This window comes from Scatophagus argus, chromosome 8 (genome assembly GCF_020382885.2).
Source record: "Scatophagus argus isolate fScaArg1 chromosome 8, fScaArg1.pri, whole genome shotgun sequence".
Lineage (NCBI taxonomy): Eukaryota > Metazoa > Chordata > Actinopteri > Scatophagidae > Scatophagus > Scatophagus argus.
Genome location: NC_058500.1, coordinates 14,387,665 through 14,413,873, shown reverse-complemented (window position 1 = coordinate 14,413,873; position 26,209 = coordinate 14,387,665). Strand labels below are relative to the sequence as shown.

Genomic DNA, 26,209 nt, shown 5'->3' with positions numbered 1-26,209 from the left:
CTCAGTGGAGATATACACACTGAGAGGAGGACTAGTGGAAGAGAGACAGAGTCTGCAGAGTCTGCTCCAGGACTATACCACAACCCCCTTTGAGCTGCCAGGGTCAATTAATTACATCCCTCTCTTAACACTCTCCATTAGGATAAACAGAAATAAATGCGGCGCAGTCTGACAACAATGGGGGAGTACTGAAACTCACCCCAAGCAACACAACCGACCAGCTCCTCTTCCTGTTGTAAAACAATTTAGTCCATCTATAGAAATGACTATTGTACAGTACACATTTTCATAGTTACAGCTTCTAGCTTCTTGTGTGAGCATTTGCAGCTTTTCTCCATTTCATTTAATTGGAAATTTAATACTTTCAATTTTACTTGACAAAAAAATGGAATGATGTGAAGGGAAAGCTACAGACTCTATTAGGAAAACATAACTGATAGATTAATCAGTAATAAAAATAAGCTTTAACTGCAGCCTTGTACCCCACTGGAACAAATGCATGACAGGCAAAACCCTTCTCTCCAACTTCTCCCACTGACTCATTCTGTGTGTGTTGGACAGCAGGATGAGGAAGGCTGCTGCTCTGGAAACAGACTGCTTTTTGTACTGACCCCACAGCTGTCACTAGCATAAGAGAGGCAGTCACTGGCAGCCCGCATAAGCATTTTACTTACAGGCATGCATCCATGCACGCACACATACATACAAACCCTTGACGCTACAGCAGGGATGGGACAAGAATGTAGTGCTTTAGGTGCCAAGACCCCTTTAAGAACACTGTCATGATGCACAAATCACTGAATACCTGGTCAGTGTTTAGAATCCCACTCCACCACCAACACTCCTAACACCATTAATGTCCTTCCTTATAATCCAATTATAACCCATGTGTGTCCACATCAATCAGCCATTTTCATTTGAGCCTGTGGTCTTCTTTATCACCATTACTGCTGCAGTAATTGAGGCGGTGCTATGGAGAGGCTGTGCAGTTTACCTCCATCTGGGAGGTCAAGAGGAATGCAATTGGTTGACAATGATTATGCTCTGGCTGATTAGGCTATGGGCTACCGCTGAATATTTAGCACTGATTAGACTAAGCCCTGTAGAGTGCCATGTGGCTCACTAACAAAAGGGACAAGCCATGGGGCAGGAAGAAAAGGCCAGCTGAAACAAACTACCTCAGATATTTGAGGGCCTAATAAATGTGATTTGTTTTTTATTTATGGTTGATTTTTTTGCAGCAGTTAACAACATTGTTTTATGATATTATTACATAAGGTTTGTGAAGAAAAACAACTGAAATAAATATGTAGTTAAAACCTTGTATGGTGTAAGGAAACAATCCATACAGCTCGTGGGAAGCACAAAAAAAAAAGAGGGATAGACACATTAATAAGCGATACACAAAATGGCTCATCCAATCCCCTTGTGTAGATGCCAGCACTTATTCCTCGTCAGTGGCTGTGATATTTACAGAAAAACTCAAACGCACTCTTGATTGAAATTGCAGGACAGGACAGATGAGCAAACATGGGAGAAATGTCGAGAGAGAGAGAAGAGCAGTGAAAGTGAGAAGAGGAAAAATGACCAGCAGAAATGACAGCAGGCAGAGCTCAAGGAGGGTAGGAGAGACAGAGAAACAAATGGAGGAAGGCAGGGAGACGTACACTTATTTGCAGAGGCTTTAACTGTCTTGATCCTCAATAAAGAGGTGAAACTTATTAGGTTTATATCAAACGGCTGCTTGTAACATGGTACCTGTCACAGAGAGAACAAATCACAGTCAAGTCAGGTTCCCTTTTTTCCATTTGAAAGAGTCAGCTCCTCCCTCACTCCTTTATTCAACGCCACACAGCCTGCTAAAGCGCCAGCTTGTCAGCGCGACAGACGCAGACACAACCACTGACCTAAATCACTCTTTTCCAGCATATTAACCCCTGTGCCCCTACACTTTTTAACGCAAAACACCAATGCAGAGAAACAATCCAATACAATCCTGACGACACGCTGCACAACGAGAAAAACCCAAAAACCCCACCCTGTTGTATTATCAATTTCCTCCTTGAGTGAAGTCTTGAAATGCCTAAACAGGAGGAAAAAAAAATCATCACACCGTCAGGCTAAATAAATCACCCTCTGCTGTTGACACTGCTGCTGACATTTTCTATCCAACATAGAAACAAAAAAAAAAGATGTTATGTGAAGAGAAGGGGGAGGGGGAGGACATGTTTGTCCAGCTAGGAACCAACATGGAAAGGATCAATAATACTGTAATTATTGTAGCCCATGTTTATGAAAAGCAATAATCATTCATATAAGATGCCAACAGCAGTAAGCAGGCGGCTGGCCAGGCATCAAGGCTGCATGCAAAGGTAGGAGAAGAGAGGGGAGGGGAGGACTGGCGTAAATGATTCATGGTTTGATATCTCTCCTGTATAATGGGCTCCTCCAGGGAGCTGCTGGGGCTCCACTGCAGCGACTGACTGCCTGGCTGGATGGCTGCCTAGCTCGCTCTGACTCTGCCCAGGCTGCTTCAGCCACCGCTGCCTGCTGTCCAAGATTAAAAAGCGTTGCCTACTATGAAAAGTGGCTCAGTGAGGACAGAGAACAGGGACGTGCACATACACACATAAAAGGATGTGACTTGATTCAATATCGTCTGACAAAGTATCGGGGGGGCATGCAGGGTGGAGTGAAAAGAGAGAAGACCAGAAAAAAAAAAATCAAACCCCTTCTAGTGAGAAAACATTGGCCGCAGAGATACTGAGGATAATGGTAACATCTAATATTGGGGCACTTCTAAAGCTTTCTTCCGTCACCAACCCTGTACCTTCTCCTCACCCGTGGAAAGAGAGAGGGGGGAAAAAAAATGAAGAAATTAAGGTTGTAACGTGTTGGGCTAATCATAACACAGACAGTTTAGTGCCATCTCGCATAATTAAATGCTTTGCACTAACCACCTAATGCATACTAATTTGGAACAATCCACTCCTGGAATTGGCAGACCATGAAGCTTCCTGCAATGGAGGTGCTCGTTTCCCTCTCTGCATGAGCCTGTGTGTGTGTGAGACACAGACTCTCTGATTTGCAGAGCAGTAAGGTGCTAAAGGTCACGCTGTGGACTTGAAAGAAAAGGTCAAGCATTATTACAACATGACTAAATAAACAGGCTGTGCACAACCCTGCCCCCCACCACCAACCCAGCCACTGTAAATGCTGCAAGTCTTTACCTACACGCCGTAGTACCTGCCTGTCTGGCTGGTTGAGATTCAGTTTCATCCCTTGTCTTTATCCACATATCCCTCCAGCTCTAAGACAGCTGACATGAGGACTGTCATATCCTGCCTAGATTCTTATCCCCCGCTGGCTTTATTGCTCTCTTCCTCCTGAGTCACACACACACACACACACACACACACACACAAAAGCGAGAAAGAGAGAGAGAAGCAGGGCTACTGGAGCGTGCTTTAAAGCACATTAATATTAATTGCAGCACTAGCTGGAGTGATAACACAGACAAGATGCCCCTGTGAGAGAGCTGGGCGCAGGCAGCCCCTTGCTTTTTGTTAGCAGCAGTACTCATCTGTTGGATAGCCAGTGTGAGACGGTAGAATGATGAGCATTTCATCTTTGAACTGCTTGTTTTATATTAGAAGGGGCCTACCCTTGCAGAAGAGAGAAGAGTTTCTGAATAGTTACTGTGTGTGTGGGCTTGTGTGTGTATGTGTGTGTGTGTGTGTGTGTGTGTGTGTGTATAAGCGTGGGCGTGCACTGAGTGATAAAAACTAGGCAAGACAAATTATTAGGCTAGTGGCTACATCAACAGCAGTAGAAATGTGCTTCCAATAACACAGAGTGCTTAAGCGATCCTGCTTTTATCTCCCCTACTACTCCTGGCTCGGCTACCTTTTATGTCCTCCACACTGAACTCAATATTCTGTGAGCAATGGGCGCTGCTAAAGATGTAAATAATCTGCTGTCCTGGGGAGAGAACCAGCTTTTTCAGCAGTGTATAGTAAAAGGAAAAATCGAGTTGAAGCCCAGGTGCTAAAGCCCATCTCCAACTCTAGCCCCCCCCTCCCGTATAGGAAAAGCAGACGGCCGTAGGCATCAACAGATGACAGCTTTATCTCCATAGTCCTCCATTTTTACATCACACTACCTTCTTTCCTTTTTTGTCAAATACTATTGAGAAACCTGACGCTGTCTTTACTACCACCACAGTACCACAGTAGTGGGTTTTCACTGTACGGTTTTGTGCTCCTTTTCCTATTTCCCCCAGGGCTCATCAATGCCCCATTACCAAGTCAAATCAGGTGGTGCTGCAGAGATTTGCAGAGAACCAGGGCTCCAAGCAGACACACATACACACACGTAACACACATGCACACCAGGGGATTCAAGAAGCCTGGGAGGTTTTCCACTAGCAGCTCCACAGGATCACGAACAGGGCGAGGAGGTGAACAGAGGAGAAATCACTGCTGGCTAAATGCTTGTGAGTGGTTTATGGCTCAGAGGGGCAAAAAGGGAGACAAAGATGTGGTAATGCACCTCTCTGACACTCTTTTAAAACATGCCTGTTGATTCCTGTGCCCCAAGAGGCTATTCACTCTCCATTTGCTTACAAACAAAATACAAACAAATCTAAAAAAATGAAAAATAAAAGCAACCTCCATCCTCCCCTTATATACTGAAACGCACACTGAAATTCCTGTGCTAAATTACCAACAAATGTCTTGTGTATTTCTCACTTTCATTGTGTTTATCTCTCAGCAACAGCAAATACAAGGTGGACAAGCCCTGTGTAATGTAAGCAGCTATGTTAGTAAGGTAGCTGCTTACAGTGAAGCGTAAAGAGATAGAGGGAGAAGCGAAAGGAGAAGGGGGGTAAAGACGACGTGTCCTTTTAGATTTCTATGCCTGTTGTCATCCTCTTCACACCAGCAGCTGCACAGGCAAGACAAAAAACTCTGGGGAAGAGTCAGACAGAGGGAACAATAAAAAAGAAATAAAGCTGCATTGTGAATTGTTTTATGGAGATTTTTTTTTTATATGCCCGTTGTTGATTAGAGTAATGGACTGAGTGCTAAATACAGAGGTAAAACGGGGAGAAAAAGGGAGGACTGCAGGTTCTCCAAAGAGGGGTCTCTGAGGGCTGCCAGAGGTGGGGGTGAATCTCTTCCCTGTAACAAAGCTGTCGCACTGAGGAGTGAAATTTAAACTCCCGCTGTCAGGAGAATATTTTGGCTTTTATTACACCAAGTACATGTCTATGCGCTTGTGCATGCATCCATCTCACTGCATGTGCACAAGCATGATTCGAAGTCAGACGCCACCTTCCTTCACTTACTGCATTCAGTGTTTGCAGCAAGTGTTGGCTTTGTGCCGAGAATAAAAGGAAGAGCCTGAAATTCTGACAGCGATCTCCTCGTACACAATCACAATCACGAAATCTGTGCGCAAGCAAAACAGCACCAACCTTGATGAGAGAAACACGCCATAGTGCCGCATCGTCTCATCTGCCAATCGTGTTGTTCAAAATTAACCACAGTTAATCAAGAGGGAACGCTGCTAACTAGACCCATCACAGTTGGATTTTATTTGAAGAAATGTGACAAGCTTATAATCAAGTCATCATCGGTATCACCTCACTAATGTGTAACTGAACAGGCACAAAAAAAGGAGCTCTTGGAGGGCTAGACAGGAATGAGTTCATCCATACAGAGAACCAGGCCTCAGCAATGCCATGCCAAATAAAATTTTCTTCATTTGAGAAAGCGGTGAAATGGGGAGAGGAGGAGAAGGAATATTTGGCCTCCTAGCGTGCTGCTATGCCCCTGCTCAGCTAAGTGACAGTGAATCTTACAGTGAGTCGATTTGCTGCTTTTGAGTGCCTGGAAACTTGTCTCGCAGAGTGCTCGCAAGGGAGAGAGATAGATGGGAGAATGGGGGGGGGGGGGGGATCACCTCTCGCTGTCTTCTATTTGTCTGTTCATCCCTGGAGGCTTTTGGGCTGCTTGGTACAACAAAGAGGGGGAGAGGCGACAGAGAGAGAGAGAGCTCTGCGACCATCCACAGACAGAGCAAAAGCGGAAAAGAACAAGTTTACAGGTTTAATGGTGAGAAGCAGCTGGTTGGAAGCCGAGGAGAGCTGATCTGAGCTAAAGAAAGCTCAGGTTTCAAACAATCAATCATGGCTCAGTGCTCCACAGCAACAAAGATGTGGCTCACAGTGCATCATTCATTTCAGCAGAGATCTTATATTGTATTAAAGCTAGTTTGGTTAACACCAAAGCAGTAATACATAACCGGCATATTACTGAATGTCATGTTCAAAGACTTACGGTGCTACAGCACAGACGCACGCACAAACAAATATCAAGTGTGCAAAGCAAGATTTAACCTGACTTTCAACTGCACAGATGATCACACAATGCTGTTTGAATATGGGTGGCTGATGACAGGAGTAATTTGCCACATCGCTGATTTGAAAAGGGAGCACTTGAAGATGACACAGAAAGACAACTTTATTGTCATCTTAAAGAGGATCTATGAAATCAATGGAAGCAGATCAATGCTGTCTCTCTGTTTCTCTCTGTTTCTTCCTCTCTCTCTCTCTCTCACTCTCGCAGCACTTTACATAAACAGCAATAACCATCACAAAGGCCATCATCTGGCTCGCTGATTTCCTGTACAGGAGTCCCAGACACCCCCAGGAAAAAACAAAGCTTTTCTCAGTCCATCAACGCAGCAGTCACTTCCACAACTTCACACAAAAGCAAGGAGGCAGAGGAGTTACAGAAGGAGAGGAGCTGAGGGAGAGAAAATACCTCTGGCAAACCTCAGCCAGATAGAGAGGGTTAAAAGGAAGGATATGAGAGAGAGAGAGAGAGAGAGAGAGAGAGAGAGAGAGAGAGAGAGAGAGAGAGGTTACAAGCAGCTGGGAGAGCATCTTCATTAGAGTATAGCAGCTAGCCCTGCACCGACTAGCAAAGCACTGTAGTAAAAGCTGCACATCCTCTCAGTTAATTAGGAATTCTACTGCTTCATTTTGGGGCAAGGGACAGGATGTTGGAGGCTTGATTGCCTTTTATTTCCCAGCCTAACAGCTCAGCTGCCTCTGCCGCTTTATTAAGAAGAGATCTTGCAGATTTACAGCTCCGCAGCAAACATCAATTTCAATAATTACAAGAAAACTGTTAGCGGGCACACAATGAAACACACACTCTCCGCTGTCACCACTCTGACGCTCCTCCACCTCCTTCTCTGAATCCAATTTCCATAGATGTGCCCTTTTCATGGCTGCATATTATAAACACGTTAAAACACACACTGATTTGCCTCAGTCACACTTAGCACTTCAAACACTACAACCAATCCCTGGCCTGAAGGGCAAAGCCAATACTGTGAATGTCACATTTACATTCAACATTCAAACCTTAGCATTTTGTCACAAAACAAAACGGATGAAAGACAGTTTTTCTGTGGAGCAATCGCAGTTGGTTACATGAGGTACTATGAGTGAATCAGAATAAATAGCATCTGAAAAATGATCATTTGAATGAACAGGATCTTGGAAGATATATGGGACGAGAAGAACACGTCTTCTTTTTTTTTTATCTGTACTGTTACATATCGGCATCATGAATAGCATTCGATTTTACCGTTCAACTGACAAAAAACATGTGTGAGGCTGAACCGAGTGCTGGTCTCAGACAATACCTACAACTGGGAAAAGAAATAACAGAAATCATTCTTTGAAGGCAAAAGACTCAGAACAGAAAACCACCGATTTCATTTGAATAAAATCAATAATTGTGTTGACTTGCAGTGTATTGCCTTCCTGTCTTCTCATCTTGCTTGCTAATGTTTCTTTCATGAGCCAACCCACTGCTGGTGACATTATAGCTACAGCACTTCCACAAGTCCCCAATGGATCAGTGAAAATGGTTGGCGTAAAACACAATTAGTACGGTCCATATGGCTGCTAGTGGAGGAGGAGCAGGAGAGGTCCCATGTGGTCCTTATAGAGGCCCAATCTTTTGTTATCTTAAAGATCAAACTGTTGTCATAATAATGGGGCAATTTCAATTCTGCCACTTGGTTTTTGTAAAGCAGCACTTCTTGAACAGATCCTCACATTGTCGAATGACTCTTGGCAAATAAATTGACCAACCTTGGCTGATAGTCCAATCAATAGCTCCTTCATCATGATGAATGGCTCATATTGGATAATGGGGAAATTTAATGTGAGGGGAGCGTTACTTCCTCATTTCAGCGCTCAGTCCTATCGATCAGCTAAAGCCCCCCTTTTTGACCAATGGAATGTCCTGATAAGAGAGCAATGTGTTCGACCTATGTAAACTGAGCACAGAGAAAATGATTTACTGCGCTTTAGGCACGTCTCATTCACTGATAGCTCTGTATGCCCTGCCTGACAAGCATTTTCTTGCCTGAGAAACGCAGACACCTTTTACTGAGTAGAAGCGAACAACAACAGCTTGAGGCAACAGATTTATTACAAATTGATCTATTAGATAGCAGTGCTGTGCTGTGCTTCGCTGTTCTCTCTCTCTCTCTCTCTCTCTCTCTCTGTCTCTCTCGCTGTCTCTCTCTGACAGCCCTCCCCTGATGGTAGCTAGAGTGTATCAGAGTTGAAGTGCTACAGTGGCAAATCTAAACCCAATCCTCAGAACTCATTTTCTCTGTGCCGGCTGCTGGAGCTAGAGCACAGAGACTCCATCCTTAAACCTACAGTGGATCCAGCAGTAAGTCCCTGCACCTAAACTGAGGGCTCAGCAGGCTCAATAGGTGTGCCGAACCTGCAAGGGCAAGCAAGGACACTGTTTATCAAAGACACCTTGTGAACAGGAGAGTGGAGAGTGCAACAGTGTCACTCGGGGTCATTTCCTTATGGCTGCACGAACCCTGAGCCCACCAGTGGCTTGAGTGCCATCTTCATTAAAATAACAGTCACAGGATTGGGACTCTGCTGCTCTGCAAGCAAACTCTGGCTCATGTCTACAGTCAGAACATCAGTGCAATACCCGTATTAGTCACAGAGGCCAAAGAAGACAACGGGCATATTGTAAAACGATGCATGCATGACTTGTCACATCTACAGTGTTAAAAATCAATGTCTTGCATACCCAATATTGTATAGAAAAAAACTAAGATGCATTTACCTCATAAATTAATGTCAAATATGTATGCACAGGCACCTGCCAGATTTAAACATCTTCCAGGCTTTTGTCTTCCAAGTAATTGTCAAGTAATCAATTTACACGTGGGCATTGGGATTGGGCCAGGGTCACTATTTTTACCTTAATCACAGTCAAAAAATATGGTATATCTCTACACTTCCATTAACTTTTGTCTCAAATACAATACAATGAAGTTTAGCCTAAACGGGTCTATTAGCCATGGTAATGAATGAAAGCTCAGTTAACATTGCTGTGTATAATGGCACCAATACACTGATGGAAACAGAACATGACATGTTCTCTGGTTTAAGTTCAGCTAACAGAGCAGAGGGTTCAGCAGGTTATGTAGCATATTTAACAATACATTCATCGTTGCTGAAAAACACTGCTGTCAATAGTAATAAGCGCCGACAGAAAACTGAACAGAGTCTATTGTGTGCCTTTCCTTTAATCACCTCCATCTTTCATCTGTGCTACAGATGAAAAAGAGCGCACAGAGAGAAGGGCTATTGGCTTCCGGACGGAGTAAATGTGTGCGTCGCTGGAAAAAAAAAGGCACTATCTAAAGATGTTGAAATATTCTAGGGAGAGGGTATGTCTATACAAACATCTTCAGGCAGGCAGCTGCAGGGGGTGTGTGCAGTAAAACACTGGTATGCATTGTTTGTGTTTCTGCACCACTAGCGCCATGCCGTGTCATTACATGAGGCAATCTCTTACCTAATCAGCACTGACACACACAGCGGCAAAGCACTCCTCCTCCTCAGCTCTCTCCCCCTTTTCTCCCCCTCTCCTCAGGGGCCAGCCAGCTGATCCTACACCATTTCATTTTCGTCTTTTACTGAGATGGCAAATGGCTGACTGTTATTTTTGAACGCTTTCAATTTCTGCTTTTTTGGCACTGTAATTGACTAAGTGCTATTATTAGCCAATCTTGCCCAAATCCTTAAAAAAATAGACTATCATCTGCTTTCTGTGGTGTTTTAACTAATAGCTAATTAGTGAGACACACACAGAAATCTAACAATGCAGAAGAAACCCCATTATTGCAGACAAAAAAAAAAAATCAGCTGTGCAGGCACCATTATTAAAACTACCTCATGTATTCATTGTTCTACATTTGCTGTGGTTTCACAACTCTTACAAATGGCTCCAGTTCTGGTTTCCACACACTCACTCCATTGTACAACTTCCTATAAATCACACAAGACACTGACACGTGGTGAGTGGCAGCACTTTGCTGTCTCATAGCCTCAAAGTGACATACAAAATTGAAAGAGGCAAATACGGAAAGAACTTTTTTTTGCTCTACCTTGGACCTGCCAAGAGGTTGGCAATAACACAATGTGTCTGATTAGTTAAGATGTGAACCCATGCCAAGCAAAACAACAATGACACCATTTACAGGATGAAGTGAGACAGACTTCACCATGGCTGAGCTCACAGACAAAAAACCCCCAAAACAAAACAGAAAAAAAAAACAGATTTGATCACATATAGTACATCAAATACGACCAGAAGTATGGAGCAAGACAGCTCACAATTGTTAACATGGGCAGCGTTTGCTGATGCTATCTCCTTGGCACAATTCTGGAGCTGTAGAGCTAGGCCTGAATCAAACAAAGATGAGATATGATGCAGCACGCTTGGATCTCCTCTTATGAGAGGTGACGGGAAGCTGTCAAAGAACACAAAACACATCCAGCATCTTGCCTCTTCTGACTTGCTAGGATAAAAGGAGGGGGGGTGGGGTGCTTGCCTCATTTCTGCCAGTGTGCCCTGTGCGTGTCAGTCCAATATCTTAAAACAACACATGCAAGGCTTTGCTACAGCCAATTACCCAGCTCTTGGCACAGGAACTGAAAAACATCTTTGGAGAACAATAAAGAGAGCTTGGCTTGTTGTGCATGCTGTCAGTAAGTGCTGACAGATTGTTATTTTTAATGAATATACAGCACTTGAATGGCCCATCAAGAGGTCTTTGAGTGAACATTGCTCCTTTGTTCAGAGCATTAATTTTCTATGTAACAGACAGATATCTTACAATGAAATTACTATGAAGCATTGTAAAGGAAAAAACTAAATCAGTTTATCCACTTGCTTCCCTATTGTCCACTGTGTCCTGGTTCCAGAAACAAACCAAAATTCTTAGAATAAAAACACAAAGGAACACTCTCTCCATATTACAAACCTGATGTCTAAGGACACTTCACTACACATCATTTCCTGTGCTGGTTCTATCAGACAGACATTTCACTGCTTACCTGCCTCTCCTGCCAACACAATTTCATTCTGTATGTGAAATCCCTGAGCAAAACAGTCTAGAACAAAACAATAAATCAGCCTGATCGCCTTTATTCAAAACACAATGGCCCTGCTGTAAGTAAAATGCCTCTTTTAAAATACAGGCCAGCCATAGTGATGACAGGTTATAGCACCATCTAATACTACAACACAAAGCCTCAGTATACAGCATGAAGTAGCTCTGAGACTAGAGGCAGGCATTATAATGGGGAATCATGTTTCATGACAATTCATGTTGAAGGAAAAATGCAGTGACAGCATCTAGGTGAACAACAGCAAGATGCAATTCAAGCACAGCACGTAAACATTGAATTCCAGACCATGTGTATCGACAAATCATCCAACAAAACGGCATCAGAGAGCAGTGAAAAGGGATTTTCCTGAACGTCTGGCCTTCCATTTGCCACATAGTGTTCACAGGGAGCTGCCATTGCTCAAACACACATTAGTCATCAAAGGAAAACAGGATGGTTATTACACTCATGCACATCTTATCATTACTCTGCTTCTACTACAGCCAAGCAGCTAGATTAACATTCGATGGACGAGGTGTGTCATTGGATATGTCACACAAAGTAATTTTACCCACAGCTGCTCCTGAGATCCCATTCAAATTGAAACACTATAAAACACCCTGACCTCCTCTGACCCGCTGAGCTAACCAGCTAATGTGCATTTAAAAATGACACTGCACTTTTAAAAAAAAGAAAAGGAAAAAGAAAAACAACATGAAAAAAGAAGGTATTCTAAATCATCCTCCTGGCTGAACATAAATAATTCTCAACATAAAAACATTAAGGTAACTTTCTGCCAGAGGTGTGCTTAAGCAGTAATCAACGTACAGCCTGTAATGGAAGACCTCTGTAACTTGACCTTGTGTCTTTACAGTCTAAGTGGCGGATTTAAGCTGCTGGCAGAAGGAAAAGCCACCAAAACAACACAGAAGACATATTCAAGATGTACAGACCTGTAAAGGTGTTCCAGATGCCATGTTAATCACAACTGCAATGACTTGATACAGGATATGCCCAGTAAAACCTTAAAATGACTGAATACATTTGGTGTTGACAGGTGTATTTTCTTTTTTAATTCTTTACAAAAATCCTGGCCATATAGGTGTGTGTATGTGTATGTGTGTGTGTGTGTGTGTCTGCTTACATAACCTTCTGTTACTAAAGGATAGTGTGTTACAGACATTACAGGCATGAATGATGTGTATATGAACTTTGTTTTTTAGTTCACTGACTCCTCTCTACAGTCATGCCATCAAAAGGAGGTGTGAACAGGAGGCAATGACTGAATAGACAGTTATTACAGTAATGGTACAGTTGATGAAATGTTAGATTGCTTACAGTCATTAAACATAATGTGGTGTTGAACATATCTATGATTGACAATGAAACTCTGCCAGGATATCAGAAAACTCATTAAAGATTTCCTAACACCCAACCTAATATTGGGGCACCATGACAAGTAAGGAAATGTAGGCTTTGCTGTCAACATTAAATTACATTCTTTCAGCGGGCTGAAAATAGCTTGGCATTTATAAAGCAAAACAAACATTTCTCATTCCTTTGATCAATGAGCACGCTGTATATTTATTAGTTATGGTGAAGTCCACAATTGTGCATGACTATGTATCCTGTAAGGAACAAGAAAAAGAATAAGTCAGGAGTGAGTCATGAGCACTCAATAAAAATGAAGTTCTGCCTTTGAAACTTACAGATATTAGAGAAAACTAAAACCGCCTTTGGAATCTCATTTCAAGGGCCAATTACGGGGGATTTCTGTTACCAAAGAATGTCTGTGAATTCCATTTACCATTATCAGACTTACAATTCATGAAAACTTTTGCTGAACTCAAACAGAAAAAAAAAAATCTAATAAATTTGAAAAAACATTTCACTGATAAAAGACTAAGCCCCGAAAATATCACCATTCCCCAGTGTAGCCACTAGTACACTGCTATCCAAATGTTTTCAACTACTAAGCCTGCCAGAGGTGAAGCGTTCATGACAATTCTGCTGATTCTATTTGTTGACAAATGTCTCCAATGAAGATTTAACGAGCCTTGCAGCTTTGTTTTAAAGGTCAATATCAGTGTGCCGTCATCCAGTGTTATTTTTGTTTAAAACCAACTCAAACTAAACTCGTAAATAAACACAAACTGTAAGAGAGATAACAATAATTGAGCAAAAGTCAAGCAGACAAAGACAGCAAGTTAGCCTCGCCAGCTAACGTTTCTATGAGCTAATGACAATAGCTGAATGGGCTCTGGCTAATCCCTGGAACAGAGATACTACACCGGTTAATTTAAAATGGAAAACAGCTTGCTATGAGGTGTTCCAATGTTAGATGCATGTTAAAATCACAAAGCGTTTATTCAAATGAAGCCATGTTGTGTATACTGCATGTGTTCTGTGCTAACCGGTGTCAACGAGCTGTTTCTGTCCAGACATTACATTGCTCCTTGCTGGCATTCCTAATCACTGCTAGTTACTGGCGCTAGCTGCTAACGTTACTTCATAGTAACCAGCAACGGCAAGGGGCAAACAAGTCTATCAGCTCACTAGCTAGCTGATGCTAATGGGCAAATTAGCCAAATAGCTAGCAAGCAAGGGTGTACGTTAACAGCCCAACGTTTACAAACTATTCCTCCACATTTGTCATTTTTCCTCGTTTGCTGATGAACGTCAAAGGCAAAGAAGGCGGCTGGTTGGAGCTCACAGCACTTACCTTAAAAAGCTTGATCTACAACATCTGTGATTTGTTTGATGAGAGACTGCAACAACAAACAATAGCAGCAGCAGGGGCAATTAGCCAACGTTATTTAGCCAAGTGTCGCCACTACAGAGTAGCACAACAGCTGCAGTGCCACCTGTATATCTTCTCTTATGTAGCTATAACCGAACGGTCCACGTTTGAAATAATGCTGTCATAAATGATGGACTTGAGACTAAAGAGGGAGTAATCGTTGCCGAAATGCTCAGACTAGTGTGTGTGAGGGGCACTCAGCATGACAGCATCCTTCTTCATCTTGGGGTGAGAACAGTTGGGGGGTTCTCAAAGTTCAACCGGTAAAATATCGTCACCCACTGGCCAAAACTGGGAACATCCACAGAGAGAGCGGCGGCGTGAGAGTCCTGAAGGCGTCTGTTCTGTAACAACACTTGATCTATCTTCATTCTTATAAACCCGAGACTATATTTGGACTGTAACTATATAAATATATATGTATATATAGTTACAGGTGTCAGTACAAACGTTAATAATAAAATAGAACGTACAATGAGTTATGAGAAAGCAGCATTAACAGTAAGTAGTCGCCGTTTTCTTGGCGTTCGCTTTCTGCCCTGTTGACTGTTAAATTGCGGATTTAATTTATTAAGTTCTTTTGTTTTAATATTTCTTTGAACAATTCTTCATCTAACAGACATAGACTTGTTGATAGGGACTGGGCATTGCATGTTTGATCGATTAATTGGTTCTTCCATCGCTGCAGTTAAAGTTAGTAGCACCTTTATGTCTGAATAAAATACCTGTGTCGTCTATCTGTGTTCTCTTTGCAGCGTAGGAATTTATTTTTGTGTTGGAAATAAAAACAAAGCGAATCGTTTTATCCCTTTTATACAGTATACTTTATCTCTTATATTCATCTGGTACGTTCAGGTTTCATATCAGCGGCAGGGTTCGTCTTTAGTATGGCCTCTTAGAATAATCCAATTAGTATTATTGTGCTGTACATTCCTGATGTTATATATCTATAGGCAACTTTCAAAACATGCCCCTAAGTTTTGACTAAGCCCGATAAGGTAATTTTTCAATGTCACTGGGAGTCAAAACATTTTGGTGGTTGCATTTTTTTCTTGTCCACTAGGAACATGCCAGGAAAGTGTACTGCATAGATCTGACCACTGGATGGCGCAGGTCTCAAAGAAAAGAAATTAAGCATTGCCGTGTGGTGGAAACCTAAGTATTTTAGTCTATAAACCACGCGATGGTATCAGTTTACAGGTCATCCAGATTTACCCTCTGACTGCTTTGAATTTTCTGTAAATACATCATTGTTAGTCCATTGAAGTGTGAAGAAGATGCATTGCTACACGAAGTCTGCAGCAGCTGATAGCCACAGGATGTTTAGAGATTCTTTAACATATCCTTGGTAGTTTCTTTGTACCAGTCATTTGTAATACATCTCCTTGGTGACAGCTAAACAATGGAGGCAGGTCCAGACAGGGCTCACACATAGTGAACCGGTGTGGCATGGACCCAGCTGGCAATCCTACCTGGTGCTATACAACGGGTGAATAGACCTCCATTTATCTTAGCAATGCTCAGTGAAAAAAAAAAAAAAAAAAAAAAGAGCTCGCACAGAGCTTCTGGATCCTTTTACCCAACGTTGGGGGGGGGGGGGGGGGGGGGGCAGAGATGGCTTCCCAGAGGACTGAGCTCATGTTTCTGCCTCTTGGTGGCACTCAGATTACACCAAACACTTCACATGAATAGAAGCAGTTACTGAGGAGGAGGCCCTTTAATGCAAATATCTTCAAGAAGGCTATCAGTACACATTGTAATCTTGTTTAACATGTCAGTATATGATAGTTATGAGCTAAAGAAAACAGCATTAAATTTGAGATTGAAAGGCCAAAGTCTCTTCTTAGCATTTTTGTCCCCTTGGGTCTCTGTTAATGGCTAAATGATAAATCATTTAAGGATTGAAAGTAGAACACATAATAGAAAGTCAGCATTAATCAAACATTTTTAGTCAGCACCAGTAGATGTGGACAAAGACACATGATACACGCCTGAAACTATATTGTTTATTACATTACATTTCTGCCAACGCTTACAGCAACACAAGACCTCGTCGGATGCGACACATTGCACACACAGTACTATCACCACTGCTCGAGGCAGAGCCGTGCTAAAGTTACAGTAGCTCAAATATTCAGTAGAGGACCAAGAATCACTACGACTCACAGGACGCGAAACGAAAGTCTCTCACACAGTTACATGGACACAAACAAAGACTATTCAGGAGCTAAAGCATAGTTTGAGGGTGAGCTGAACTGTGGTTGTACTCAGACGTACTGTAGCTTCTTCACGCCACAGACCACAGACTTGGACCTTGGATTTCAGCGTTGTTCTCTTCATCTTCTCTCCAGACTGGGCAGGCGACCTAGCGTGGCGTATATGTGTGGGGATTATTTATGAGCAATGAACACACGGAGGCCCAATGAGCAAGACCAGCTCAGATGGGGTGCCTGAAGTTCTGGCCAGCAAAACGGGCCTTGTCACCAAGCTCCTCTTCAATCCTGGAAGAGAGTAAGTTACAATTAAACTTGATGGCTATGTAAACTGCAATATTGTGCCTCCAAAGAGCGATGAACACACAACTCCTGCAGTTAACAAGGTTCAGTGTTAAGCTTTCATTCAGCCATTAGAAATATGTTGGGGTTTTGGAGTTTCTTTTTTCCCCGACTGGACTCACCTGAGCAGCTGGTTGTACTTGGCCAGGCGCTCAGATCGGCAAGGTGCGCCTGTCTTGATCTGGGAAAGGAAAATATGGAAAATTTTTAACATGTGCGACTCAATGTGTAATGTAAAAGCTACATCAGGGGCACAGTTTAAATAGTCAGCCTAAAAAATCTCACTACTAACACTATGACAAAGGACTTTAAAATAGTATAATAGAATGAAAACTTACCTGTCCAGTGCAGAGACCCACCACCAGGTCAGCAATGAAGGTATCTTCTGTCTCTCCAGAGCGATGGCTGACCATCACACCCCAGCCATTGCTCTGGGCCATCTTGCAGCTGAAAGACATATGCCAGGCTCGTTAACCAGCTCATACATACATTTGAGAGCTTGCATAGCGTGATAGCACTGCTGTGTTGCGGACACTCACGCCTGCAGTGACTCTGTGACTGAGCCGATCTGGTTGACCTTAAGCAGCAGGCAATTGCAGGCCTTTTCGGCCACACCTTTGGAGATGCGTTTAGGGTTGGTGACTGTGAGGTCATCGCCCACCACCTGAATGTTGGTGCTGGCTGTGAAATTGGTCCACGCCTCCCAGTCATCCTGGTCAAAGGGGTCCTCAATGGACACCACTGTCAGAATAGGCACAAAGAGAGCAATGTTACAGCAAATCCAACACATCAGCACTGTTTAAGAAGCCAGTGGTCAAAAGATATCATTTCCAGAAACCTTACACCTGGATTAACTATTTTTTCTGGCCATGTGGGGTCACAGAAACAACCTGCTGAATTATCCATTATGGTGACCAGCTAGCTGCTAAATCTGACAGCTGTGTATAGTGGGTTTTTACACATATTTTGCTGGAATCATCTGCCTGCTGTGGCCGAACACAAATGCTAATGACAGAGGTGAGAGTGGACCAAAACACTGAGTTTCAATAAAGTTCTTCTTCTCTTCTCCTTCATGCTACATTGGATGTCTGAACAGGCCCATATGTGGTTTGTAACATATAAAGACATGTCCAAACAACAAACAATACATACAGATGACTCATTTAGACCCTTGTTAGTACACAGATTGAGGATATATAATTCATGTTTTTTTTTTAAATTTCAAATTTAGGGCCATAAAGTAATATGTTCAATGTTCAAAACCAACCAGGGTAATCTTTGACAAAACTCCTGTAGAGGTCAGCCAGCTTGTCAGGAGAGATGTAGCGGCTGGGGTCGTCAGGCGACTTGAAGTCCAGGTCATACTTGCCACCCTTGTAAAACTCAGAGGCAGCCACATCCATGCCAATAACAATCTTGTCAGTGTAGCCGGCCTTGGCAATGGCATTCTTCAGCAGCTCCAGAGCTGAGCAGAAAACAACATACTCCAGTAAAAAAAAATGTGACTAAAGAGGTTGCTTATAAAATCAAAAACATTCACTTTTCACAAATGCGTCACCACTTAAGACTCTGCTCCACTGGGGCATTTGCCATATCAGCACCTTGTCCTGACACTGGAGTCAGAGGCTGGCAGTCAATGCATTCAGCACTGAGTTGTGACCTATCTTTAGAAACCATATGTCAGCCCATGAGTGACATGTTAAATGAAGTACTTCTCTGGGAGGTCCAAGAATGTACTGTTTTCAAGACACTCCCAACTAGTTAAGGCACACAGTAACAACTTTTGATAATCATCTCTTTCTTTCAAAGATGTCCTAAAACAGAATTTATTAATCTCCTGGGTCATAATGAAACTGTACTGTTAAAACTTATGGCTCTAATTTTATGTTTCCCCTCACCTTCCTTGTTCTCCAGGATGTTGGGGGCAAAGCCTCCCTCATCTCCTACGTTAGTGGCGTCCTTGCCATACTTCTCCTTGATGACATTCTTCAGGTTGTGGTAGACCTCAGCACCAATACGCATGGCCTCCTTGAAGCTGCTGGCTCCCACAGGCAGGATCATGAACTCCTGCATGGCCAGCTTGTTGCCTGCATGGGAGCCGCCGTTGATGACGTTGAAAGCCTGAAAGAAAGCAGAGGGGATCCGCTTTCAGTCTAATGGAATCACGAATGAATATAACGATTGTATATGACGTATGTCAGGCATATGTGCATTACGAGTCTCTGTAAAGCCTGTGAGACATGACTTAGGTAGCTGTGTTATTATGCTCACGGGGACAGGGAGGATGACTTCAGGATTGCCGGCCAGGTCAGCAATGTGGCGGTAGAGGGGAACGCCCTTCTCTGCTGCACCAGCCTTGCACACAGCCAGGGAGACGCCCAGGATGGCATTAGCACCAAACTTAGCTGAGGGACACAAATATTTCAATTTATTGTGTATATTGTATGCAGTTGCTTCTTGATATCCATTTTTCATTGAGCATTTCCTTAGTTAGTTAGGCAAAAAATTAGCAATGTATGACCTTGAAAATTAATGTTCATTCAGTTCACTCCTGAACTAGTCCCTATATAATAGACACTCAGTGGTTAATACAAAAGTGAGTAGCCAGTTATTATATTTATTGGCAAAATGACCAGACAGGATTTCTTTAGTTAACGCCACAAATTAAATGTCTGACAACTCAAGACACACATTTGAGCTAACGTAACTCTGCGCCGATATTGTGAAGACATGTGCAGTACATAAAGGAGCATCTTACATTTGTTTTCTGTGCCATCCATTTCCAGCATCAGCTTGTCAATCTTGGCCTGATCCACAACGCTCACATCCTGGATTAGACATAACATGACCATGTTATACCGTACTCTTAGAAATAAGAGTATCTAGGCTTAATTCCCACTCATTAGTTCAGAAGGACACACCCCAACAATGTTAGAATATTTACAGCATCTCAGAATCACACCACTGAAGCTCTGCTAATGCAACCGTTTCTAGATACCTCAGATACATAATGCAACCATTTTTTATAAACACAGAAGTTAAAAAATAATGAGATCAATGTTAACTATTCAGAGAGGGAACAACAAACATGACACTGTTTACGTGATGTCTTACCACTTCGCAGAAATCAGTCAGTTAGTCATTTGAAAACGCTCACCATTGCTGACTATGTATTATTTTTGTGTTACCATTTTCTATTTAAATTCAAGATACAGAAATAACGAATTCAAGGATCTGATGAATTAATTTGATGCTTTTGACACGGCTTTATTAGTCAAACAATAAATGGTCCTACCTTGTTAACCAGTGCAGGTGCAATTGTTTTATTGATATTCTCAACAGCTTTTGAGACACCTGCAAAGGACAAGCAGACCATGACTGACCCAGACAGAAGAAGACCATGCAGAGAAGGCGAGACAGATGACCACAGCGTACCTCATCCTTATGTGGATGTGTGAGTACGTCTGATGGGGAAAATATTATTTAGCTGTCTATGGTTGTGATTGTTGTTTTCTTTTTAGACCTGTGAACATCTGTTAGTGCCTCTCAAGGTTAGTTTTCAAAGGCCCATTCTTCATGCACAACGTGTAAAACAGTCATTCTGTTATTCCACACTTTATTTACCTGGTTACACAATGCAGGAGCCAAGAATTCGTTTATATATTTAACTGCTCTTTTGACTCCTGACAGTAGGAAGAAAGATGAAGGAATCAGAAATGAGGAAGAAGCCACAGAACAGTACAGAAGGGCTGAAAAGGAATGAAAGATAGCAACACAGTAGAGGTATCCAGACAGTTTAGAGGTCAATGAAGACCGCTTACCTTTGCCCATGTAGCGTGTTTTGTCATTGTCACGGAGCTCCAGAGCCTCATAGATGCCTGTGGAAGCACCACTGGGCACTGCAGCTCTGAAAAGACCTTAAAAATACAGAGAATATTTTGCAGCGGTCACTTCCTGAGGTGCCACGTCATAGCCAACAAGACGGCAAAGGACTGACTGCAGTCTGATAAATGCTGAAGTGCAATTTTACCATATTCACCATATACAAAATCATGACAAGCAAAATGTGTCACTTTCAACTATGCGATATTCATACAGCACAGAATTTCCCTACACAAGCCACCTGAAAGAGCATTAAGTACAGAAGGGGCTGCTTGGTATTCAAGAAGCGAGTAAAGGGCACTGTCTGGGGTGGCGTCCAATCAGCTATGGGTATTTTACTGCCACCATAATGTACATTATCATTCTGTCCGGAGAGAGCAGTAAAGCATGTGTGGAGGAAGTTGCATTGGCCGTGCAGAAGGCTGTGATGTAACTGGGGAAGACTGCACATGCTGCTAACTGAGCATGTGCAGTGCATCTGTGGAAGAATGCCAAGCCACGCCCACATTTAGAATTAGATTCATTCAAGTGAAGTGAAATTTGGGATGAGCAAAAATCTATTGGGTTTGCTCAGCGGACCAGCAGGGATGGTGTGAGTCTGATGGGATTAGAGCTTAGGACAGGAGGACAGACCCACGGTCTGGGCAATGAGTTCAGGCTTAACAAGGCATCTGCATCAAGATGTCACCGGGCTGCAGTGGCAACAGAGGTGTAGTGCTATCACATCATGTCTGCTTTGTTAACAATTAATCATCATCAAAATATTCATCAGTAGTGCAGTTTTACTGGCTATACTGAGACGATCTTCACAAAGACTATGCATCAGCAGCAAATTTACAATAACTTAACCATACAGAGGGTATAACAGTAACAGTGAATAAAAATGTCTCTAGATTACCAGAGCTACAGAAATTACATAATACTAGCAACAAGCGTATGAGGTTTTCTAGTATGCCTGTGACCGAGAGGCAAGCTGGTTACATAACAGAGCAAAACACATTACAGTAACTATGGCAGACTGGGTCTGGGAGCAGCACGCTGGCTTTGGTCTCTGCTGTTAGTGATGCCAAAACAGGCCTGGCTGACATAAAAGGGAATCTCGATATTTACAGTAAACTGGAGCAACCATCCCAAACTAATGAGCAGACCTCAGGACTGCAGAATAGAGCAGTCGATTTCAAGCCAGTGTATTCGGTGCAGTGCAGCCTGTTTCATTCACTTCCATGTCAATGGTCATTCAGGTTGCTTCATTAACATTCTCAGGACATTTCATTGGGTTGAGCTGTTCTTTAGTTTTAGCTCTCAGAACAGAAATGCTCGGCAAAAGATTTCAAGTCACAGTCGGGCCATCAGTTAATTGAACCTTAGCCAGACGTGTCAAGCAGGGTTTAGATCATACAATTAGGTGGAGGAAGCATACTGTTTATTTTGTTTCTGATTTAATTTACCCTTACATGCATTACCAAGGATTCAACTTAGCTCAAACATCTGCTGGAAGCAGATGCTGTATGAGCCGTTTGTGCTCCCAAACAGGAACCATTACAGTAACAGAGTGGTGTACAGGCAGAGTGATATTACAGGAGCTATTTTCACACATCCATCATCTGATACGATCCACTCTGTGCCTGGAGCTGGCAACAGTGTGAGGGCACATTGGCTTGACCATCCTAATCCACAGCCTGACTACCTTTCACTAGATAACTAATTGGGAAAGACAAAAAAAAGCATGAAAATGCACTTCCAGTATGATGTTCTTGCTGTAGGATTACACAAACCAGGGAATAATTACATGTTTTAAATTATGGAAGCATTCAAATTATCTGTTAAACAATGTGTAGTTAACTTCTACACATTGTTTAAGTTAAAGTTAAAGAAGCACAAAAGTTTGAAAGTTTGACTTGTAATGGCTTTCTGTACTTAACTCAAGCACTACATGAAATCATAGAAACAAGCCATACAATACCTTTCTTGGTGTACAGGTCGACCTCCACAGTGGGGTTGCCACGGGAGTCAAAAATCTCACGAGCGTGGATCTTCAGGATGGACATGGTTCTGGATCTGCAGATGAAATCACAAGGAAGAGATCAGTATAGAGCTGTTCCAAAGGCCGAGCAGACAGACGCTGGATGCCCTGCACTGCCACTTACTGAATTAAGGCTTTGAATCAGAACAGTGAGTCAGCAAAAACCCAAAGCCTCAATGACACATAAAGGGTGTTAATCTAATATATAGCCTGAGTTTGGAGACAGAGCAATACACCATCTGATAGACTCTCAAATTAAACATACATATATAGCCGTGCACACCGCCTGAGCCAACTGATGTGTCCTGGACAGGATGACTAAGGTATTAGTCACAGAAAGGCGTGGCTTATGCAGCAAAAAATCTATTCAAAGTGCATTCAGTTTACTTAATATGTCAGATTACAAAACAGCATGCTTGCAAATGCTTGCAAAATAAACTGAGAAAAAAGAACTACTGATAACAACAGTGAAAAGTCACTATAAGTAACAAAAAGTGAACAACTTGCTACAATACATGTTTGGCTTCTTTTTGTCTGCGTTAAACTGCACTGATATGGGATAAAGGCCTGAGTAGTGGTCTAATCTCATGGGGCCTTCGTTATCTCTCACAGATTCCTGTAGCGAAGGTCAGAGAAGGTTTTAAGTCAGACAGTCTGGCCATGACGCCTGCTGCTCTATTGATTCTCATTTGTTATATCTAACTTGTCCTGAATGAATGCACTAGCCTACTCATCTACCCACTCTGAATGCATGAATGAACTCTTGAGTACAGTCTGCAAAGATAACCTAGAGTGCACCTACAGCAGCACCAATGGAAAGCCCTCTGTCGTTAAAAGTCTGTGTGGAAACTTGCCGCTGGCTACAACCAATAGGCAAAATCACCCAAACACACACACACACAGACCCTGTTCTTTAGTTAAATGGAAATATTTTACACTTTACTGGGGCTGGGTATTGATCTTCAATACTTTTTCATGCCAACCTAATATGTCCCTGGCACTGACTATGGAAAACTGCCAAGTTGGCAAAGTTTGCACTGAATGTCTAATAACATCCATAATCCTATTTAGTTACTCTGTGATCAGATGGTCCCTGATTTACATAGAAAAAATACCAAGTAGAGGCTGCTTGTGTTTAGACAGTACAACAATTTCAGTAAAATGTTAATATTTCTCAGACTAAGTTATCTGTACATGTACAAAATGGTACCAACACTCAGAAATGTCATCAGCCAGTGGCCTGTGACCCACTGGGGGGCCTCAAAGAGCCTTTTAGTGTTGGCCTATTGCAGAGGCAGTGGTTTAATTAGTCATTTTTATATGTAGATGTGCGCAATAATTCACAGAAATAACAAACATGAAATTAAAATGCATGATGTAAATCACAACACATCGTCAGGCTGACCAATGTGTTTTGCCGCAGATGCACAAGTGTTGTGATATTTTCTTTTATGATACTGTGTCGATTTTCCCAAACTCTCAAACTCGACCTTTAATTAATAGTTTACGTGCAAAGATTTGTGGCTTTGGCTCATTTAGTTATTTGTTAGGTTGAAAACCCCTGACAGCGAGACAGCAGTGCTGACATCAATCTTCTGTCATTTGACTCTTCCAGCATAACATCAACTGAGACAATATGAAGTTATGCACATATCATTAGCATAAACACAAAGCACACAGGCCTATCAAACAAAATGTCAGTTTGCTTACAGTGTCACAATATATTGCAACATACTCAGTTGTAACCCCTGTATCATACGCAGCCTGACCTCCGGCAATTGTGAGGATCTTTTGAGAACAAAATCTAAATTTTGGGGGGGGTTGAACTGCTGGTCATACAAAAAAGCCAATTTAAGCTGCAATGGTATTATTTTTCATTATTTTCTGACGCTTATTCACAGAGAAAGTAATTGGCACATTAATCGTTTATCAGATTAATTTTATATAGTATATTCACTATGCCTTTGTCTTGCATGCATGCACACAACAGTAAATTTCAAATCCTTCCTTCCTTCCTTCTATTCCTCTGTTTTTTACTGCCAGATCTTTGCAAACATAAGGAGCAAGGATGTAAGCTGGTGGCACAAAATGGCACCCACGGACAAATAAATAATTAAGGATTGATACCAGATATACGTGCATGGATGTTAGTTTAGTTTAGTCCTAGTTAGGCTACATTAGCGTCTGGATCAAACCACAACTTTGTATATTGGTAACAAATAGTAATAAAAAAACACTGTAATAATTATTCATGAAAACAATGCCCGTAAAACTACAGTACTAGTCTTACAAGCTACCGACTAAGTGGTTTATACAAACATTTCCTGTAGGTGTAATAAGTAGGAGGAGGAATGAGTGTCCATCACAAGAAAACCCCACTGAACCCTGTGTAATCTTGCAGCATACAGTAATTTTCCTACAAGCTGTGGACACACCCCCAGTGTCTGAGGCAAGCAACTGGTAGTTCACACTCCCTGCCTGATCCAACATGTGTAGCCTCTGACATGCTGACATAGCATCACTTAATTCAACGAACAAAAAAAGTGGTTCTTTATCAAATGGAAAAGACTGCTGGAAGTCGGCCTTGCAACTTGACGCCCTTTTCCCCGCACACCCTGCAGTTCTAAATGGAGTGACATCTCGCCAGCTGACGGTCCTGGTTTAAAAATAGACGGTGGGCTACAAACTACTCCATCCTGCAATCCACAAAAAACACCATCAGGGAACTAAAGGGTGTTTATAAAAAATCGGCAATAAACAACCAAAGTGTCCGCTAACACAAGGACAAGACTTAAAGGTTATCGTCGAGGATGTGGGAAAACCGTGTACACATTTACACACAGAAAAGTAGTTTAAATTGACACATCATGTCTTAGAGAAGGTTCTTAAAATCTTAATAGTTTTTGTTCCGACCAAATTTGAACACAAACAGCAGGAATATCGTCGTCAAAGTTACCTTTTCCGGCCTAACTGTGTGCAAGGACGGTGCTGTCTCTCTCGTGCGGGCAGGCAGAGAAGGCGCTCGTGACGCTTCGGGCTCGATGATAAGCGCACGGAACCAGGAAGGAACGCCGCAGCGGTGCAACGCCATTGGCTGGTACTGAAACACGAGGCAGGCTAGTGCGAGGAGGGATGCACGTTCACCATCAAGAGTCAGACTGACTTTACATTCCATACGAGGACGAAATGGATGCGTTTTTTATATATATCTTAGCAAAAGCATTGCTTATATAAGGATAACACACACACACACGGAGAGCAATAATCTTTTCATTTGAGGTGAATTGTGGGAAATGTAGGATTTGTTTCTCGTATGTGGATGAAAGGAGGCAGTATGTGGAAGGATGTCGCATTATGAGTACGTGCAGAGAAGCAGGCAGGGATCTCCGACGCAGTGGTTCGTTGTTGGTCACATGTCACTTGTGGTC

The 26,209-nt window shown here is 42.4% G+C and overlaps 2 protein-coding genes across 5 annotated transcripts in view; both read right to left on the bottom strand.

Moving 5' to 3' along the window:
• The window catches only part of rerea (arginine-glutamic acid dipeptide (RE) repeats a), a 119,489-nt gene extending 104,907 nt beyond the window's left edge, over nt 1–14,582 (bottom strand). For 2 of the 3 annotated variants that reach the window (XM_046397271.1, XM_046397273.1), the window contains exon 1: nt 14,244–14,582. The gene's annotated coding sequence lies outside the window, so the exon portion shown is untranslated. The remainder of the gene's footprint in view (nt 1–14,243) is intronic. The other variant, XM_046397277.1, reaches the window with a different exon arrangement.
• A 1,725-nt stretch (nt 14,583–16,307) lies between these two features.
• Nucleotides 16,308–25,894, bottom strand: eno1a (enolase 1a, (alpha)). Of its 2 annotated transcripts, none has more exons than XM_046397098.1 (12): nt 25,738–25,894; nt 22,722–22,816; nt 20,698–20,793; nt 20,501–20,559; nt 19,635–19,704; nt 19,148–19,281; nt 18,775–18,997; nt 18,144–18,341; nt 17,416–17,617; nt 17,215–17,323; nt 16,999–17,057; nt 16,308–16,822 (listed from the first exon to the last, which is right to left on the bottom strand). In XM_046397098.1, exons 2-12 carry the CDS (start codon nt 22,804–22,806, stop codon nt 16,759–16,761), a joined length of 1,299 nt encoding a protein of 432 aa, XP_046253054.1. In that variant the 5' UTR covers nt 22,807–22,816; nt 25,738–25,894; the 3' UTR covers nt 16,308–16,758. The 2 variants fall into 2 exon arrangements, with proteins under 2 accessions (XP_046253054.1, XP_046253053.1); XM_046397097.1 differs by lacking the exon at nt 20,501–20,559 and adding an exon at nt 20,172–20,230 and having other exon boundaries at nt 25,738–25,893.
• Nucleotides 25,895–26,209: the final 315 nt, after the last annotated feature.

Bases quoted from the DNA above. Each gene is read 5' to 3' on its own strand.
- eno1a (XM_046397098.1), bottom strand. From the start codon at position 22,806: ATGTCCATCCTGAAGATCCACGCTCGTGAGATTTTTGACTCCCGTGGC. The intron at 20,794-22,721 runs GTATTGTATGGC...TGTATTTTTAAG, and splicing joins CGACCTGTACACCAAGAAAG to GTCTTTTCAGAGCTGCAGTG. The intron at 19,705-20,500 runs GTAAATAAAGTG...TGTCTAATCCAG, and splicing joins CTCCTGCATTGTGTAACCAG to GATGTGAGCGTTGTGGATCA.